General features: G+C 41.3%; 1 protein-coding gene across 1 annotated transcript in view; it reads right to left on the bottom strand.

Annotated features, from left to right (window-relative positions):
- The window catches only part of CRISPLD1 (cysteine rich secretory protein LCCL domain containing 1), a 50,482-nt gene extending 30,961 nt beyond the window's left edge, over window positions 1–19,521 (bottom strand). The window contains exons 1-2 of the mRNA XM_002710644.5: window positions 18,971–19,521; window positions 17,685–18,005 (exon numbers count right to left, since the gene is read on the bottom strand). Coding sequence (XP_002710690.2) covers window positions 17,685–17,942 — 258 coding nt within the window. The 5' untranslated portion in view covers window positions 17,943–18,005; window positions 18,971–19,521. The remainder of the gene's footprint in view (window positions 1–17,684; window positions 18,006–18,970) is intronic.
- Window positions 19,522–21,621: the final 2,100 nt, after the last annotated feature.

Genomic DNA, 21,621 nt, shown 5'->3' with positions numbered 1-21,621 from the left:
AATTCCAAATATAATGCCTCACTACAAAAATCTCTAAAGCCACTTCACTTTCTCTAAAACAGACATCAATAGAAGAAAGAAAGAAATAAATCAGTATGAAAGAGTGTGTAATTTTTTAAACTAAGTCTGCCTGCATTAAAGCACTATGGAAAGAGCTGTCAAACACATTCCTTACAATTCAGATTACCTCTGGTATTTAGCAACTAAGCCTCACCTGCTCAGAAAAGACTGTGGTTTTAGGGAAAATGCAGAAGGCTCAGATTTCAAAGAAAACTCTTGGGTTACCAGGCACAGAGGCACTGCCAGTTATTGAGAAAGTTGCATTGCCTCAAGGCAATACACATTAGGGTCTCCTGGAAATTACAGAGATGGCAGGTAGGTGAAGAATGTTTTTACTTAAAATGTAGTTTAAAACAAAGCGTTATATTCTCAACAAAAAGTAGTACCCTAATCATGAAGACTAGAAATGCCTCTTCATTTTGAAACAGAGATTTAATATGGAGAAAAACGCCCAAGATGATTTCAACTAAACCTATTGTTTCAATATCATATAAACACATTCATTATTTTAAAAGATATACAATACAGAGCAGACTCCTCATAGGACAGCAGAGCCATTCATTTTTCACAATCCTTATATTTTTTACAGATTTTCTACCGATTCACTACATCATGCTGTCAAGGCTCCCCTCACCCCCATCACAGGTTCCTTACAGAGGTCTCCAGCGGTCTCCAGCAAACCTTAAGAAGCTCATAAGCCACCAAAGGACCTTGTAAAAATGCAGATTCTGATAACTGGGTCAGGAGAGAATCCCAAGCTATGACACTTCTAACACCTGGGGCTAGGACAATCAACTGAATAACCACACTGAGTGGCGGGGATCCAGCACTTGTCCACATCTCAGTCCCTGAACCCACAAGAGACTTGTGCCTCTAGGACTACTGTAACCTTTCCTCCTTAGATATTTAAACCTTACCCTTTCTCCAAGGAATGTTCACATTCCTTCTTCGTTGTGAAGTCATTCCAACCGCAAGTCTTCCTTTATTCCAACCTTGTCTGAATCTTTCTAAACACATAATTTACAAATTACTGCAGATTCTCTCTATATATAGTCTTTAGCTCTGTCTCTATGGCTTTCAGTCTTAACTCCCAAATCAGAATGTATTTGTTTAAAATCTTATGTGAAATGTAGAGGGGAGAGAGAGACACCACAGAGAACTTGCAGCCACTGGTTCACTACCCAAATGTTACCAACAGCCGGGGCTGGGCCAGGTGGAAGCCAGGAGCACAGAACATCTGGGTCTTCCACAGGGGTGGCAGGGACCCATTTACTTGAGCCATCTTCTGTTGCCTTCCAGGATGTGCATTAGCAAAAAACTGGAATTAGGAGCCGAGCCAGGCACTCCTATATGGGATGCAGTTTCCATAACAATGTCTTAACACCCATTCCCCCAACTAGAATTTTAAGTGAAAACTGTGTCATACTTTGTGTGCATTTTCCATAGGCACCTAATATAAGACTTGGCTTATAAAAGATCACCGATATTATTCACTAATTATTTCCGGTCTCACATCCTAGGAGTGAGCAATAACTTAGGGCAGAGACAACTCAATTCCCTGCTTCAAATACACATGGCTGATATAAATTCAAGTGGAAGGGAATTTATAATGGGTCCACGTTAGATAGAGGCAAAGCCCTACAAAGTTTAATCTGTATTTTTTAGTCAATGTCATATGTTTTTATTGACTTTCTCATAAATCCAAGGCTGAGTTGCTGTCATTATTTTAATTGTCATATAAGAGGGAAGACCTCAGTATTTAGGAAAATCCTTTAGTAAGGGAAAAAGTACCATCTAATTTTTTTTTGGACAGGCAGAGTTAGACAGTGAGAAAGGTCTTCCTTCCGTTGGTTCACCCCCCAAAATGGCCGCTACGGTCGGCATGCTGCACTGATCCGAAGCCAGGAGCCAGGTGCTTCCTCCTGGTCTCCCATGAGGGTGCAGGGGCCCAAGCACTTGGGCCATCCTCCACTGCCTTCCCGGGCCACAGCAGAGAGCTGGACTGGAAGAGGAGCAACCAGGACCGAACCGGCACCCCAACCAGGACTAGAACCCAGAGTGCCGGCACCACAGGTGGGTGGAGGATTAGCCTAGTGAGCCACGGCGCCAGCCTATCTCCTACAATTTCTAAACAAGGACTATGAGGAGGATCTCCCTCCCTCCCTCACACACACACACACACACACACAGTTTTCAAAGTCTTTTTGAGAAAGTGACAGGAACACTGCACTAAATATCCTTCATCTGTGCCACAAAGCCACTCAGCCCACTGCTGCTCTGCTCTGTGTCCCAAAACACTAAACACCGCCCACTGAGTTAGCTGGGGCTCTCTTGCTCCTTAGCTTCCTGTTGGATTTAGCCATAGAGGACACAGTGAGTCAAAGGAAAGGAGAACAGTTTCAGTAAGATTCACCCCTCTGCCTTCTCTCTGCTTCATCTTGCTGGTGAGCTTGTCCTCTCACACAGCCCTATTTCCAGGCTCCGGGCCTAACCATCCCCTGTGGATCTCCTTTACCTGGTTCAAACCTACACACACACACACACACACACACACACACAATTTCCACTCAACCCTTATTATTGTGACATTTATTCCCAGTGAGAAACAAATATCTCAGAATAAATATATCTCAGAATTTTTATGTAAATTGTAAAATTTTATGAAAATGTATTACCTGGGATATACTAGATCTCAATACATGTTCTTTTCTCTTTTGTTTTAACAATCTGCATACTTTGCTGTGATTAATATAGCACTTTTATTTGCATTTAGAACACTGTTGGTATTCATATAACTAAGGTAGGAATTCATGTCCAAAGTTCTGAATCATCAAAAAACAAGGCAGAGGTGTTTTTTTGGCTCAGTGGTCAAGTTGCTGCCTGGGACAACCGCATCCCACATTGCAAAGCCTGGTTCAAGTCCTGACCCCTCCTCTTCTAATGGTATCTTGCTCATGTGCACCCTGTGAGACAGAGACGACGTCCCAAGTACTTGGGTCCCTGCCATCCATGTAGAACCCCTGGATTGAGTTCCTGGTTCCTGGTTTTAGCTTGGTCCAGCCCTTGCTATTTTGGACATTTGGGAAACAAACCAGCAGACAGAAGCACATTCTCTCTGTGTGTCTGTCTGTCTCTCTCTCATATACAATAAAATTAAATAAATGAGAAAATTTTCAAAACATATGACAATCACTGCCACTGAAAGTTCCAATGAAAGAATAAACAAACATCTTGGAATTTAAATTTCAAACAATATTAATTATCAAGTAAATTTAGAAAAAGTTACTCCGAATTTTGCTGTGAATTTCTTGACATTTAACTAATTTAAGAACTTTTTGCATTAAATTTCCATGATATTTCTACAGGAGCCTGTATCTCTGAAGATACACACACATACACACACACACACAGGAATATTGTATAAGCATTAATAAGCCCAAACTCAGAAATAATTTGTACTAACTGTTTAACTTAAAAAGCCAAACGATAGGTAAGTGTCTGATATAGCTCAGGACATCTGCATTCCATACTGGAGTGCCAGGTTCAGGTCCAGGTTGCACTCCTGGTCCAGCTTCCTGCTAATGTACACTCTGACAGGAAGCAGATGTCAAGCACTGGCCTGGCCCAGCTCTGGCTGTTGTGGGCTACTGGGGAGTGAACCATCAGTTGGAAGATCTGTTTCTATCCTGTCTCTCTGTCAAACAAAATGAAAATGTGTAATAAAAAGTCAAACCATCACATTACCTCAAATGAAGTGTGTCTTCACAGGTTTGCAGAGGAGAAAAAAGAATAGTGCTGGGCTGCTCGAGTCTGCCATGATTAACACATACTACAACCAGGTTCCTTTCAGCACTTAGAAAAATGTCTTTAACCAGCTCCCTAAAAGAGGTGTGCTGAGATCATGACTGCCATGTCCTCCCTTAGAATGAACTGCGCACATCTTTCCCCATCAATAACTTAATGATAAGGCTGTCAGCACCCAAATGCTTGAGGACACAGTACCTACTACACAATGACTATAATCTCTTCCTAATACTGCTACAAATTACACCTAAGAAGCCTTCCATGGTCATCGCTTTTTATTTTGAAAATCTTTATTATTCTTATGTAATCTACAACATAATATTTTATATATTTCTTACTACTTTAGGATTAACATTTTGAAACCAATTCTCCAGGAAGAGCCTTAGCATCCTGATCATTCTAAATCCTGTAAGACCCCATCCCTCTGACCTGAGGGGATCTAATCACCCCCCAAAAAATAAAAGAGATGTCAGAAACCCAATGTAACCCTGAAGGATACTGAAATCCAACGATAATTTGGCCATCTTTCATAATTACTAAACAATGATATTGTTCCAACCAAAGTTTTCGTGTACTAGATAAAACTTGAACACAATACTTCATGGGAAAAAAATGCTTTCAAAGGTCTTTAATACCCCTAACTTGTCAAAACAGAATTACATTTTTTCCTTCTATCCACTTTAACTTGTTGAAAACCTAGTCATTTTGTCATGTTTTTCATTCACTGCATTGTTTTTCTAGCATCTGTCCAACTAGCATTAATGGAGATTACAGCACGTTTTAGTGGCTCAGCCTAGGAATGCAAAGATGACTACGGCACAGCACCTTCCCACAAAGGAATGCCAGGCTGGAGAAAGAGGCAAGGATGCAAACAGTAACGTCATGTACAAAAGATTATAGAATCTAGGAACCTAAGCTGGTGCTGCCTAACTCAGTGGAGAGTTTACACAAGGCCTGCTTATACTTTAGGTGAGGCTTGGAGGAAGAGTGGGAATTCACTAGAGAGAAAACACGGATGGCACAAGCCTCTCCTATCTACAAAAGCAAGTGGGTTTGGCAAGATTCAGCATCAAAAAACAAAAGGTATATGGGGTAACAGCACAGTTGTTCATGTGAAACAGCACGCTTTGTTTGTTCAGGTGGTACTCACTTTGTCCACAGTACTCCTGATTTAACAGACTCTTGACTTCTTTCCAGGCAGTTCTGATGTTCTTATTCCATCTCCATTCAGAGCCACCCTTCCCCCAACACTTTCCTCATTTTGGTTTCCCTTCTCTACCCAACATCTGATCTCACCATTCAGTTCTGCGGATATGGGTTGGCCCCATCTTGAGCAAATGTTAAGACACAGTTTTATGTTTTAGGACCAGCACTTTCATTGGATTATCCATTGTTTGGTTACTTGCATTACTTGAGTTGCAATCATACATAAGGGACTAACCATAAACAGTAACTTATACATGTGTCCCTGCTCTTACCAAATATCTCATTCCCTATTATCTAGTGGCCGTCCCTTCACAGTTCTTGCCCAACCTGAAATTTTAATTTCTCCTCTCTCCCATAGCCTTTAAAGTTTATCCTCTCCTTGGCTGCACTTCACTTCTGACTACCCAGAATTGTGTCACTAATTTTGAGATTCCATTTTCCAATCCTCTTGCAATGAGGTTGCTTTAACATTAGACCGTGGGGAGTCTTACTGTTCAAGCTTTTTCATCATTTTGGTTTTTAAGTACCTGGTAAAACTGAGTGAGGAAGAGTTTCTGTTTTTCTTGCATTAACAGTTTACAGTTGGGAAGGGGAAAATAAAAGAATCTGAATTCTACAGTCATCTGTTCTCATCAGGACTGTAACCCTGCTTCCTCCAAGAAGCCAATGCCTTCTTTCTCCTCAAACTGAGGTGATATGGCTGCCATATCACCTGGGAGCTTTTTAGGTGTGTAGAACATTGACATCCACCCACACTTACCTACTGAATCAAAATCTGAATTGTAGTTCATATGTACATGGAAGTCTGAGTAACATTTGGCTTAACACTTCTTATATTTCTAACCCTCAAATTATATCTAGCTCTTTTCCATGATAAACACTTCCTACTCTTTGGTTTAAAACCTTAAGATATAAAGTGTGCACAGCCTATTAAATAGATTGAATCCATATTAATATTTTGCCTTTAAGGTTGATAACCTGCCAATATAGAAAATCTGTTGCTATCTTGTCCTCAAAAAGCTGTATGTATTTAGCTAACTTAATCATACTTACTCATAAACTAGTAAAAAAAATGAACAAACTGAGATTTACCAGTCATAGTTTATCTTTGGCCAGTTTTGTAACCCACTAATCAAAGTTATTTTTTGTGTCATTAGTTCCGTAATTTAATTTTATATTACTATACCACTATCTATATTTAGTATTCAGTGCACAGTTGAACTTCAAACACACTGTTTGTTATGTTTCTATACCTGTACTTTGCTCATATTACCTAATATCTGAATCTTTGAATATCAAACCCTAAACTAACATGTCTTTGAACAAATCTGTCTTATCTGCAGGAGTTTCACAGGCAAGTATCTCCAAAGCTCAAGCATGTGATATGCCTGGATAGAGTTATGTGACCAAAGGCAAACCAGAGAAAACCTTACTACTTTAAACCCGACTACTGGCAATAACTTGACACACAATAGTAAGCTTCTTCCTTATCTGTTAGACCTGAATTTACAGAACTATGGAACCAGTGAACATACATTCTGACTTGACAAAGTCTTCTTTACAATATCTTTAAAATCAATATCTCATAACATACTAATCTTCAGATTCCCTCATTTTTTTAATTTTTAATATTACCCAAAAGTACAACTTTTGGATTATAGTGGTTCTTCCCCCCATAACCTCCCTCCCACCTGCAAACCATCCCATCTTCTAGCCCTTCTCCCATCGCATTCTTCATTAAGATTCAGTTTTAATTATCTTTATATACAGAAGATCAACTCTATACTTAGCAAAGATTTCAACAGTTTGCACCCACACAGATGACACAAAGATAAAAGTACTGTTTGAAGACTAGTTTTACCATTCTCATAGAACAACACATTAAGGACAGAGATCCTACAAGGGGAGTAAGTGCACAGTAACTCCCGCTGTTGATTTAACAATTCACACTCTTATTTATGATGATAGTAATCACCAGAGGCTCTTGTCATAAGCTGCCAAGGCTATGGAAGCCTCTGGAGTTCACAAACTCCGACCTTATTTAGATAAGCATAATCAAAGTGGAAGTTCTCTCCTCCCTTCAGAGAAAGGTGCCTCCTTCTTTGATGGCCCCTTCTTTCCACTGGGATCTCACTCACAGAGATCTTTCATTTAGGTCATTTTTTGCCACAGTGTCTTGGCTTTCCATGCCTGAAAAACTCTCATGGGCTTTTTAGCCAGATCTGAATGCCTTAAGGGCTGATTCTGAGGCCAGAGTGCTGTTTAGGGCATTTGTCATTCTATGAGTCTGTTGTGTATCCTGCTTCCCATGTTGGATTGCTCTCTCCTTTTAATTATATCAATTATTATTAGCAGACACTGGTCTTATTTATGTGATCCCTTTGACACAGACTCCCTCCTTTCTTGCCCGCTCAATTTCACCTAATGAAATTTTAGAATTCACTGAGAAAACCAAAAGCATCCACCTGGTAATTCCCATCTCTTTTCTTTATTAAATGCCCTGAATTTCCTGCTTCTGTACCTTCAGCTTCAGCCTATTTTGTTGGAATAAATGAACTGACTTAATTATTACTTCTTCTCACCCATGCCAAGTGCTTTTTCAACTTATCCAATCAAATCAACCTATAAACATGCTCTCTCAAAATCAAAAGTAAAAACTAAAACAAGGTTTCCCATCTTCCTCTCTATAACCATCCCATCTCTTTGATCATCATCTTCATCTTCAGAAGTCAGTTACTACTCCACTCCCTCACCTCCCTTTCTCTTCTTACCTCGTCAAAAAGGCTTCAGGGCCTTACTGATTTCAGGGCCTTCAGAGCCACTGAAATTACTCCTAAGAAGGTCACCAATGGCCTCACATTGACAAAACCATTGTTGCCCTTTCAGCATATGCAGTTCTTCAGTGATACTGAGAAACATGGGCTTCTCCTTGTGGAACATTCTTCTGGCTTGTGGGACACCAGAGTGTCCTGTCTTTTCCTCCAAACTTACTGACCATTTGTTCTCTTCTTCTCCGCTAGCATCTCCTTTCTGCTCAACCTCCACACAGTGTTGTACTCCAAGACTCAACCTTTGACCACAAATATCTTCTCCTCAGATGATGTTGCTCAGTCAGTTCAGTGCAGGTAATTTCTAATAATAGTTGTATGATTTCCACATTTTTATATCTAATCTCATTCTTCCACTGACCATTAAGTAACTGATGCATGGCATCTCAAGCTATGATCGACCAAAAAAAGGAACTCTTGATTTCATCCTCACTTTCTTCTGTTTCTCCTCCTGTCTGAACAAATGCTTCAACTATCCAAATGCCAGCATCAGTCAGAGCTGGACCAGGCAGAAGCCTCCAAGAGCTCAGAACTCAACCCAGGACTCCCTCATGGGTGGCAAAGACCCTAGTAGTTAACCATTATCTGCTGCTTCCCAGGTTACACATAGGTAGAAAGCTGATATCGGAAACAGGGTCAGGACTTGAACTCATTCTGATATTGGATGCTGGTATCCTTAGTGCATTTCAACCACTATGCCAAATGCCTACCACTCATAATATTCTTGAATCCCTCTTGGATCAGTATATCCCCACCCAAACTATATTATCAGTTCTCCAGTCTCCATATTGTTACATATGTCATTAAATGTCATAACTGCAGTTTATTTGAGCTTTATAAGCTGCACTTAACAGACTGGATCATTCTTTCTGCATTTCTTTATTTAATTTCCAGGTCCTCATGCTCCCATGGCCCTCTTTCTAATTGTTAACTCTCTTTAATTAATCTTCCCCACTGCTCTATCCTGTAAAGGGCATCAAGTGCTCACTTCTTGGCCATCTCTGTATTCATTCACTAGATGATCTGGTCTTTCCTCATGACTTTAAATACTATCTTAATGCTGATGAATCCTAACTTTTCAAGACTAGACCACATATATCTGGTTGCCATATGTCTGAATGCATTCATGACAAGTGCACTTGCATACCTATGTGAAGTAGCAGGTTTAGTATGTCTTAACACTTAGCTCCAGTATTCACCAAAAGCTGGTCTATCCACATTCTTCCCCTTCTTAGAAACTGAGAACTATAAAGATGCCAGTTCCTCAGGCAATAACTGTATACAACATCCCAAGTCCAAAATCTGTCTACTACACTACTGTCCTTTCTTGCTTCTTAGGCTTAAGTTTTCATCTCTTTTATTTATGGACAGTGAGGAAGAAGAATGGGTTTGGGGAGGGGAGGGCAGAGTATGTCAGAAAACAGGCAGTATCTCCATTCTGAGAAGCAGAAGTTAGAAACTGGGTTCTGTGTCCTCTAATCTCTTGGGATTGTGCTGATAAATTAGTACCAAGAAACTAGTGATTTTCTGGAATCTCAACAAATAGTCTGGAAGCCTCTGCAAGTTAAAGGATCCAGAATTTTTCCCACTGACATTTAAATGAAAATGAAATTGCCACCAGTCTTTAAAAACCTGCAACCAAGCCTTGGAAGGGTTTAGATCTTGCATCACTTGCAGGATATCCCAGCCTAGTGGCTGCTTGGCTGACCAATTCAATTTCAATAGCATTACAACAGGTTTCCTTAAATTTGTCAAAATTAATGTAATAATTACAAAGAGGTTTACATTTGTGTTCTTGACATTTCTTACCATCTTCACTGCCACTACCCCACTCCTAGCCACCATCAACTGTTGGATGGATTACTGCAATAGCCTTGAATCTCTGCTCATACCCTTGCTCCTCTTCCTTATGCTTTTAAAGTCTTTTCTCAGCAAAACCAGAATGAAACTGGATAACAGGAAGATCATGCTACTTCTCTATTCAAAAATTCAGATGGTTTTTTATCAATGATTTAAGGTGAATCTTTACAATGACCTGTATCTGTCTTTAACTTTCTGATCTCAGTTCCCACAGTCCTTCCATGCCCAGTCTGTCAGCCAGATGGAGCTCCTTGCTGAATGTAAAGATTTGGGGCCTTCACAATTGCTCCAACACAAGGGATAACGCTAGTTGTGTTTAAGGCTGAGCCCTAGACAGTGACTGGCTTATGATTAATTCTAATACCTGCCAAATGAAGTAATGAATGAATGTACATTTCCAAAATTTTGGGGTACTTTTCCTAGTCCAGGTTGTTCCATTCCCTGATAGAAACTACTTCACCTAAACATGTTTATATTGTTTATATTTAAGGTAGAATCAGTACTCTCCCAGAAGTCCAGAATTTCCAAGTTCAGTGGAACTGGGCTATGATGTCACTTTCTTCCTACAGGAGTTGCCATCTACAGTCAATTTCCAAAACTATAACAGACCGGCACCATGGCTCACTTGGCTAATCCTCCACCTGCAGTGCTGGTACCCCGGGTTCTAGTCCCGGTTGGGGTGCCGGTTCTGTCCCGGTTTCTCCTCTTCCAGTCCAGCTCTCTGCTGTGGCCCAGGAAGGCAGTGGAGGATGGCCCAAGTGCTCGGGTCCTGCACCCGCGTGGGAGACCAGGGGAAGGTGCCTGGCTCCTGGCTTCAGATCGGTGCACCACATCGGCCGTAGCAGCCAAATGCCTTTCTATCTCTGTCTCTCTCTCTCTCTGTCTAACTCTGCCTGTCAAAAAAAAAAAAAAAAAAAAGTAACAGCAAAACAACTGTCAATGACTTAAGGGAAATGAAGATTCCAAAACGTTTTGTAATCTAAAATTTTGTGCACAAAGATCCTTAAAAGACAACTTTATTATACCTAAACAACATTATTAAAGCAAAAATCCTAGAAAAATTAAATAAGCTATTTTAAAGTTAGAATAAAGAAAGTCTGGTAACTTTCAATAATGACAATATTCTTTGAACCAACAAAGAGATTTCACATATTTTTAAGTGCATATAGATACAGTACATCAATAAAAGATAAAAGGATTTAATTTCCGGAAGTTTTCAGACAAGCACTACTTATCAGACAGAAAGCCACTGTTTCAGGAATCAAGAGTTGCAGTAAAATCTTAATTGCTTGAATGCTGACACTTTCAGCGAGGTTAAGAAATATCTAAACACTGAGCTATGGGCAAACAAACTATGAGGCCATTATCTCTTTATCTGCAGTCACTCTGTATACATGCTGCTGACAGCAAATAATGTCAGAAAATATGGGTCTATGAGAGTAGACAGAGTAACAAACAATAACTTCTGTATACCCTAGACTAACATCACCCTCTTCAATAAACTAGCTTGCCAAAGTCCACTGTCTAGAATTATCTGCTGTTCTGAGGAACAGAAGAGAAAAAACAACAACAACAACAAAAAACAGCAACAAAACCTGATTTCCAATTTTAGCATGGCCTAGAAAGAACATAAAGTGACAAACTGGAATCTAGCTGCTATTGTAGCAACACGCACCATAGGCCGAGAGCACCACCGGGTGTTTGGCTCACAGCTTCTGGTTGCCTAGCAAAAAGAGGAGTATTCACATGTGTTTCACTCTACATGTGGAAAAGTGTTGTGCCAAGCTTCTGCCCATATCCTCACCCAGATGTGAGGCTAGAATAAGCATGCGTAGCTACCAACCCTCCTGGCAGAGCATCTGCCAACCATTCTCATAAAGACACGGAAAGTGTAATAGCGGAAAGCGGTGGTTTATAAAATTGGCCCAAGTGTCGTGATTGCTAAGGTACATTTTAGACTGAGGTATACTTTAATATTAAATTATTTTGGATTTTACTCAACTTACGATGTTTTAGAGGCTCTGTTAAATTTTATGACAAAAAGTAAATACCCAATAATTCATTTTATTAATTAAATTCTAGATCATTTGAGTATTTTTCTTGTGATCTTTATAGCTCTATACTACAGGATAAGTCTTAGCATCCTATGACTATTACAAAGAATAGGGGGAAGTCAGCGCCGCGGCTCACTAGGCTAATGCTTCGCCTGCGGCGTCGGCACCCCAGGTTCTAGTCCCAGTTAGGGCACCGGATTCCTTCCCGGTTGCTCCTCTTCCAGTCCAGCTCTCTGCTGTGGCCCAGGAAGGCAGTGTAGGATGGCCCAAGTGCTTGGGCCCTGCACCCGCGTGGGAGACCAGGAGGAAGCATCTGGCTCCTGGCTTTGGATCGGCGCAGCACAGCGCATCAACGGTAGCAACCACTTGGAGGGGTGAACCAACGGAAAAGGAAGACCTTTCTCTCTGTCTCTCTCCCTCTCACTAACTCTGCCTGTCAAAAAAAAAAAAAAAAAAAAAAAAAAAAAAAACAAAGAAAGAATAGGGGGAAATTCCTGAATTATGTGAAGTATTCATGTCTTCCTCTCAAGTGTTTCCAAATTCCAACCTCTTGTTAGTAATCTCCCTTCCAAAATGTTTACCATTTTAATTCTCTTTCTTAACTGTCCTCCATATATGTTTCATATATAATTTTACCCATTCTTCCATCCATCCCTTCATTCAACATCACAATATTCAAACCACATTTACAGAGTACCTCTTCTATTTACTAGGCAATGGGTTAAAAAGATATATAAGGTATGATCCTTACCCTTCCAGGAGTTCAAAGTCTTAGAAAGAAAAACAGACACATAAATTTTTCACTGCAACAAAATGCTGATACCATGAATCAATAGAATATTTTAGAAGTAGGGCAGGAGAATGGGCACACCAGAGAAATCGTTACAGGAAGGCAATGTATGAGCTTAGCCTTGAGGATGAGTTTGCCACAAAGAGACAAGATACAGAGGTACTGCAAACACAGGAGACACTGAGTATATTGGGGATTCAGAAGCCTGACGAGCACATCTACCAATCAGAACAGGGAGCAGGTCACTGTGAACCCAAGTTCAAATATACCCAAGGAAATTGAAGGCTATGGTACAGATTGGACTACAGGTGTTTTCTTTTATGAGTGATCCGAGGTGGCTTAAACTTGTGAGCAGCCAAGATGCAACAGAACTTCAGTGCAGCTGCATGAGCAACTCAGATTAATATGAGGGAGAAGCCAGCTTTAGTAACAGTGAGCAGGGTAGACTAGTTAGGAACTAACGGAACAGACTGGCACAGGCTGCTGCATAGGAAGGTGTGGTACCAATGTGGGTGTGAGATGATAACCAAAGATCAGGAAAAGACAGGGTGGATTCAGAGATGTCTCTGAGACAGACTCTCTAGGATTTGGGAAGTAACTGTATGTTTGTTTGTATGGGTGGGAATGGGTAGCAGGAGTTGAGGATGCATCCGATTTTCTTTTTTGTTTCTTAGTGAGTACTGAACAGATGTTCATTATATTCACTGAGAACAAATACAGGAAGGAAAGAAGATTGCCAGGTGAGGGTAGAGGAAATGGATAAGGCAGTTAGTTTTCTTTTTGGATATATTCAGCTTGAGGTAACCAAAGTAATATTACATGGAGATGATCCAATGGCCAGTAGGCAATATGAAAGTGAAGCTGAAAGGGTTGTGGGATAGAGATGTAAAATATGAATACATGACACGAATACACAATAGTATTTAAAGTCAGAGCTGTAGAAAAGGCCCTGCAGGAAGGGAGAATGATAAAAGTAGAAAGTTGACGAGCAGGAAACAAGGACATGGGAAATGAAGAGAACCAAGGGATGTGGTCTTGAGGCTCATGAAAGGAAAGGCTTGAAGCAAGTGACTCTGTTCAGCAGCATCAAGTCTTACTACAGACCCTGCAGATTGTATCCTTCCACCCATTTCACCAATGAGAAACATGCCTAGAAGAGTTGCTGTCAGAGTTCACATTACCAGCAAGCAGCAGAGGCAACACGTGATGCTCTCTAGGTACAAACACAGCTTTGTGCTATTCTTTTTCCCTCCTCTCTAAAATCCACTGCCCCTTCTGCAACAGCTTCATTTGATGACCCACCTCCTAAAGTTCATCAATTTACCCTAAAATGAATGTAAGCCATCTCCCTGTTTGGGATTACTGATTCCTATCATCAGTAACTCATTTCTCCTCTTTTGGATTCTGTCAGTGGCCTGTACTTTCATCCACCTAACCTGCTTCTAGTTTTCTACAACCATCTTGCCAATGCCTGCCACATGTTGCTTGTCTACTCCTCTTCCTTTAATGTACTCTGGACTCTTTCCTACAATTCACGGTCCCAATCACTTTCTTTTTCTTTTTTTTTTTTTTTTTTTTTTTGACAGGCAGAGAGGCCAGTGAGAGAGAGAGAGAGACAGAGAGAAAGGTCTTCCTTTGCCGTTGGTTCACCCTCCAGTGGCCGCCGCAGCCGGTGCCCTGCGGCCGGCGCACTGCGCCTATCCAAAGGCAGGAGCCAGGTGCTTATCCTGGTCTCCCATGGGGTGCACTGATCTGCTCTCACAATCGGGAACAGCCCACCATTCTGTGCTCCCCTAACACTATACATAGACATGAATAATTGCTTACTAGAAAATTTTCAAATTCGTCTATTCTTCCTTCTCAACGAACCTATAAGCTCTTCAAAGAGAGATATGCCTTTCTGGTTTTAGACCTACAAGTTAAATGATGCTAAGAAGGAGGTAGGAATGCAATATGAGTAAGTATAAATCTATCTTGGCTGCCATGGGTTCAGAGACAAAGGACAGATTAAAATAAGTACCAAGTATGGGGCCATCACTGTGGTATACCAGCTAAAGCCAGTGCCAACATCTCATATGGGTGCCAGTTTGAGACCTGACTGCTCCACTTTTGATCCAGCTCTCTGCTATGGCCTGGGAAAGCAGTAGAAGATGGCCCAAGTCCTTGGGCCCCTGCACCAGCATGGGAAGACCCAGAAGAAGTTCCTCACTCCTGATCAGCGCAGCTCCGACCATTGCAGCCAATTGGGGAGAGAACCAGCGGATGGAAGACCTCTCCCTCTGCCTCTCCTTCTCTCTGTGTGTAACTCTGACTTTCAAATAAATAAGTTTTAAGAAAAAATAAGTACCAAGTGTACACAATGTAACTGGCCATTCAAACATCTCACATGGAATATCTTACAGGATATAAGTGGCCAAAAGTGGGAGCATTTTTCATAGGACATTGCAGATTTTACAGGAAACAGTTCTTTGCCAGTTCTGATTTTGCTTGCTTAGAGCACATTTTAAGAAACAGAGTAAATTGTACTTTTACAAGATTTAGAACAATATAAGTACTGGTGTTGATCAAAGACATAAATCAACAGTATTTCAAATAAAATAGTATTATCTTTTAGACCTCCCCATAAATGTGTATTCTAGAAAATGAATTCCACTATTACAGTCAGTGAACTTCTCTGCAGTCTGGTTAATGGCCAAGACGCAGTTCCAGTGCTAACAGTATCTAAGGGCAACACAACATAAACCCTGGCTAGTTTCTGAATCTGCATTTGAAGGATAAAATGAAACCAATGAAACTAAAAAGAAACTCTTATAAACAGCCCAGACTAGACATCATACAATGGACAGTTATTTTTTCTGGAAGTCAGTCATGAAAACAAATCACAAAACTGTTCTTTCATGATTTCCATATTACTTAAAATGCATACAGATATTCTCAGATTTCTTTCTGTGGGCTTGAACTCCAAGTTCTTCTTTGTTTTAAATAGAGAGCAACTGAATACCTATCCACATGGAATAAGCATACTGTGGCCTACTTGGAAAGCTTCCACAACTTGCTCTTTCTGTCTGAATCTTCATAGATGAAGGAGCCATAGGATTTTTCACTTGGAGCAAACAGTCAAAAATCAAAAATAGAACACTTTTTACAGATATCTTATCCTGTACTGAATTTTGAGAAGAGCATTTCCTTAGGTAGAATTAAACAGTATGTGAAAACACAGAATTCGTTTTATACAAGAGCACTTCAAATATTAATTAAAAAATGGAATTGAAAGGTAACTTTATTTTGGTACAAAAAATTGAAATCCATGTATACTTTTTTCTTAATTTACACTTTTCATGAATGTTTTGAAGACCCCTCAGATGAATAGATTTCATGAATTTTGCACCAAAATAAAGTTGTATTTTCAATGCATTTTCCACAAAATTTTTAAAGTACCCTGCATATGTTTTAGTGATATTACTAAGATCTTGCAAGTATGCCTGATAATGAGTTAAGATTTACCCAGGTTATCTCACTGAATCTTAACCTTTTGAGGCAAGTGCATGTGTAGACACAAGGAAACTGAAGTAAGCTGAGTGCCCAGTCTCACACAGCCGTCAGTGCCAGAGCTTAAACCCAGAGAGCCTGATTCCCAGAGCCCCAGTTCTTAATCTCTGAGTTCTCTCGAGCACTACCTACTTTCTTGAGGATAAATTTTGTTTTCAACTAAAAGTCAAAATAACATAAGTCCCTATGTTGTAATGGGTCATGGAAACTTACAAATTTCCCATTTCATGGAAATTACCCATCAAAAATATGTAAATGCAGAAAAAAGGAAAAACTAGAATGCATTAAAATTAGGTGTAGGTTTTTAGTCTAGTGGTTAAGATGCCTGCGTCGATGCAGAAGTACCTGGGGTCCATTCTTAGCCCTGGCTCCCAATTCAACCTTCCTGCCAATACACACCCTGGGAGGCAACAGAAGATGGCTCAAATTGGTAGGGCCCTGCTACTCAAATGGGAGACCTGGGTTGAGTTCCCAGCTCCTGGCTTCTGCTAGGCCAGCTTGTGGGCATTTGGGGAGTGAACCAGTAGATAGCGCACTCACTTGCTCTTGCTCTCTTTTTCTTTCTGCCTCTCAATGAATTTTAAAAAATAAAATAAAATTTTAACTACCTGGCAACGTACCGGAAGGATACACGTCATTTGCAATGCTCATTAAGTAAGCTTTGCTATCACCAACTACTGTTTAATTTCAGGCTTTACTAATGCATTCTGCATTCAAGGAAGTAATAGAACAGATTTCAGTCATACAGAGTAGGAAGTAGTATGCTAATGAGTCATATGCTAATAGTCTTAGAGAAGTAATTTTGTTTACCAAACATACTTATTTACTCTAAGAGTAAATTTAAGGTGATTGAGAATACACTGTACATTTTCAGTTAATCCTTTGCAAGGCTTCTTTTCATACTTCAGAGTTTACAAATACTGAATCCAGATAAAAAAGAAAGCCATTGCTAAAGCACACCTTAACGTAAAGCAACCACAGAACTATATCCTTTACAGGAGAGAAATTACTAAAGTGCCCAGAGTCCCACGGCTGGTGGTGTCATGATGCTTTACAGTGGCACTTACACATCTGTAAGAAACAAGGCGCCATTAGAACCTATCTGTATAAAGCTTCTTCAAATTATTTCTGAGTCTTCCAGATCCAGTAGGCACCAGAAGATTCTTTGGGGAATGAGAAAGCAATTGTTCTAAGTCATTTAAAAGCAAATGCAAGAGCAGCTGGGCATTTGCAGTCCTCTTCCCAGTAAGAGTACAACTCAGAGCACTTAGTAGGCATACCACATCTACAGATCTGGAATTCTACTCTGAAATTCAGCTTTTTTTTTTTTTCTTTTCTTAGAAACAAAAGGAATACCAAGTAACAAAAGAATAAGCACAGGAAGATACTCTCAAAGGAAATCTTTTCTTTAAATTTCATGAAGGAGAAAGGGTTATACATGAAAGAACAACAGGAAGGAAGGGATTTAACCATGGTGGCTGAAAATATCAACAAACAATTCTTTTGTACATAGCACTTGATAAACTTCCTTACCATATACTCCATATTAGAAGCTGTTGGATACACCTGACTTCGTAATTTATTATGAAGGTCCAAGATACTCTGCATGTCATCGTCTGTGATGGCCCTTTTCCCTCTTTGCTTGGCCGTCCACCACTCACCGTCCTCATCCGTGTACTTTTCCAACAGTTTCTCAAATAAAGTGGCATTCGGAACCACCATGGCTGGAACTGCTCTAGCCATGAACAGCACTGTGGTTACTCGGAGCCACTCCCGCGCGGTACACTTCATAATGAATGACCTCAGGATTTCCCGGGCAAGATCTCCAAGAAAACGCTCTTCCACTTCTTTTGGCTATAACGACATGTCATGTGATCAAGATGAAAATATCGGCAGATATTTTCTAATAACAAAAGCAAAACAGCAGTTATGAAGGGGGCATGTCAGTCTGTCTATATCATGCCAGCGAATGGACACCCACTTTTGGAAGTAACTTTTTTCCAACTCATTTTTTGTTCCAGATGTCTTTACACAGAACACTATTTACACACACACACACACACACACACACGCCTATACTTTCCAATCTAATATCCCCAAGGATGAAAATAAACGGCAAAATTATCCCAGAAAGGTCAAAGCTTGAAAATAATTTCTGAATAACAAGACTCTAAATTATGTGCAGTTTGCAAAAGGTATTACCTACCTGGACTGCTTTATTTCTATCTAGAGGGCCCTTTTTCTCTACAGAGAATTTTAAGGTGTCATTCTATATTTCAGGCACTCTCTCTGGCTCACATTCATAATGCCCACAACATTCTAAAACTAAAGGTGTTTTAAAGCTGCCACCCACCCATGTAACCACGGGCACATCTAGAAGGCCCAAGGAAATATTGCAAAGAATTAACTGAGGTCACGAGGAAGTCTCCAGGCGCAGGGCACGAACGCGAACATTTCCTGCAAAGTTTGTGCTGACCCTGTGGCCTGCATCCAAACGCGCCAGCAGCGCCCGGGCGGCTTCCAGCTTTTCCTCGCCCTGCACGGCGGCCGAGAGCGCATCCGTCTCTCGTCCCCCACGCGAAGCGCGCGGCACAGCGAGGAGGCGACACTCACAAAGTCACTTCCAAGAGCAAGCTGCCGCTCACCAACACCGCCGCTGCCTTACAAGGAGCCCACCCACCTTCCGCGCTGGCCATTCTAAGTTGGTTCCCCTTCTCCCTCGCCTTTTTCTTTTCTTTTTTTTTTTTTTTTTAATTTAAAGTGGAGACGGGAAAAGGTGGCAGCTTGAGCACTGCACGCCGTCTGAGAAAAGCCCTTACCTCTCCAGTGTGAAGCGCCCTAGAGAGCAGAGAGCCTCCGTAGCCGCCCCAGCCTCCACCCACAACGGCACACACAGCCGGGTTCGCGAAGGAGCAGGCGAGAAGCGTCCGGGGGCTTCGCGGGCGCAGACTGCGGGACGCGCGTCTCTGCGTCTGCCGCTCCTCGGCAGCCCGGGAAGAAGGAGCAGGCAGAGCGTCCCGAAGTTAGCGGCTGCAGCTGGGGCGGAGAGCGAGCTGACTGGTGGGCGCCCGAGCGTCTCTGAGCATCGTCCGCTGGGGCGAGGGGCGGGGACTGCAGCGGGACTCGGCGGCGACCTCGCGTTGCTGCTCCGGGGGGCCGCGGCGGAGTGCAGAAGCAGGCGCCCAGCGCTTCCGAGGCTCCCTCGCGCTCGCGGGCATTTATTGCGGTCCCTGCGCGCGCACGTGACGTGAGCGCCCCTCCTCGCCCACCCCCACCTCCACCTCCACCCAGCCCTGGCCAGGAGCCCGCGGGCGCCGCGACCAGCTGCCCGCCCTGCCTCGGCCCCGGCGCAGCGAAGCCTGGGCGCTGGGCCTTTGTGGGCGTGTTTTGGGCCTCAAAAAAGGGGGCGGAGAAGGTGTGGACCCTGTTGGTGTGTGTGTGTGTGTGTGTGTGTGTGTGCGCGCTTGAGTGTGTGTGTGCGCGCTCTCGCTCAAGGAGGGCCCCCTGCTCCAGCCGTTCCTCTCAGAACTCCTACTCCTCGTTCCCTCCTGGCGCGGTGCTAAGATGCCTTTAACAGTCCTGACGGAAAAGTACTGTTCTGGAGAGCCCCCGGTGGGTGTGGGTGGGCTTAACACCTGAAGTCTTGGAAACTCAGAAGTGGGGGCAGGGTGCGGAGAGAAAGACTTTTTTTGTTTTCTCCAGGGGTGCGCATCTGTTTCCAGGACCTAGATATCTAGAAAGGAGAAGCTGTTCTGTTTGGCTCCCTTAAGCCTTGATGAGGACCAGATGGGAGGGAGTTCCTTAGACTAACTGACAGGCAATCTGCGACCCAGTGTGGCCTAGCAGTTGTGTTCCCCTTTTCACCCATAAGTAGGCAGCACTTTTTTTTTTTTAATAATGTATACATTTATGGAGTTAATAGACTTGATACCTTCAACTTATGAATTCAGTTCCTTCATGCCTATGTTATCTGGAGAAGGAAAAATCACAAATTGTACATTCATTAAGGCTTATTCTACTCAGTGTAGTGCTGTTTCTACACACACGTTTTTCATTTAAAAAACATTTATTGAACTCATTTGGCTTTGCTTCTCTTTACTGGGCCATAATCTCAATTTTCTGTACTTCTAAATGCTGGTGCATCCAGCATAGGACCACTTAAAATAATTATGGTAACTTTCAAATCACCCTCTTTCCACTGCCCACCACACTTTTTTAAAATCACACCTAAAAATCTCAGATTTGAGCCTCAGGTGAACATGAACCCTTGCTTTCTCTCACAAAGAAAAGGGAAGCATTGCTTCCAGAAGCATGCAGAAGGTGAAGGGTTTGGTACAAAACAGCTTTCATAGAAAGTGAAATTGTGCAATTTGCAATTTTGTGATGCTGTAAGCACAAAAAATCAAGTTTGCACTTTTCAAATATTCATAATTCTAATGCACAAGGTTCAGAAAACTGGCTTTCTCTCCTTCTAGAAACTGGTAAAAGACCCCAAATTCATGGCAGAAGAATTATATCAACTGTTATTGTAGATGAATATTTTTTCTGTACTGCCATTTTAATGTGATGTTGAAAAGCATACTGCATATCAAAAGCTCATTAAAAGTAATACATTACTTGAAACATCAAATAAATTGGTATTTTTAAGGGGTTGAAGTTAAGTGCATCGCAAACTCTTCAATGTTTTGTTTGTAAACCTTTGTACACAACAGATGAATATGACACATAAAGACTTTACATTAAAGAAAACAAAATTTGGCCTTCAAGTATTAATCCCCAACCTTTCTCTAGGAAACAAAAACAAACAAATGAAACAAAAGTCCTTGACTCTTTGTTTCTATTGGTGGTTATACTTCAATATAAAAGAGTGATTTAAACATTCACCATGTTGCAAATACCATTTTGAAGGGTAAAAGTCAAATGCAATAATCTTGAATGTTCAAAGATGATATTGTTCACATTTTTACCTGTTGAGAAATTTATGTGTAGACACGGGGAAAATGTCTTCACTCAAAATCAATGCAAAAATGGCACTTTGGTTTGTGTTAAGGCTATTAACTTGTAAAACCATGGTTGTCTTTAGCATTACTACTTTATTGTGGCATATGCTGTTTGGTTGCCTAACCAATAACCGGCCTTCCACCCTTACTTCCTTCCAAGCACATAGCCTCAAGTTTACTGGGGTTATCACACTCTAACATGTTGTCAAACTAGCATCCTCAGAAGGTAAGTCAAGGCCAGGCACCACAATCTATCCCTGCTGCAGGGATGGATTTAGCATGGCTAAATATATATATATATATATATATATATATACATATATATATATATGTATATGTATATATACACCTTGGCTACTGAAGGGACAGAAGATGTTTTCTTGGGGGTAGTAATGAGGATGAGTAAAGTTTTTTTTTTTTTTTAAGATTTTATTTATTTATTCGAGAGGCAGAGTTAACAGACAGGGAGA

The sequence above is a fragment of the Oryctolagus cuniculus genome, chromosome 6 (genome assembly GCF_964237555.1).
Source record: "Oryctolagus cuniculus chromosome 6, mOryCun1.1, whole genome shotgun sequence".
Taxonomy (NCBI): domain Eukaryota; kingdom Metazoa; phylum Chordata; class Mammalia; order Lagomorpha; family Leporidae; genus Oryctolagus; species Oryctolagus cuniculus.
Note: the sequence above shows the minus strand (reverse complement) of the source record. Positions and strands in the feature narration are given on the sequence as shown.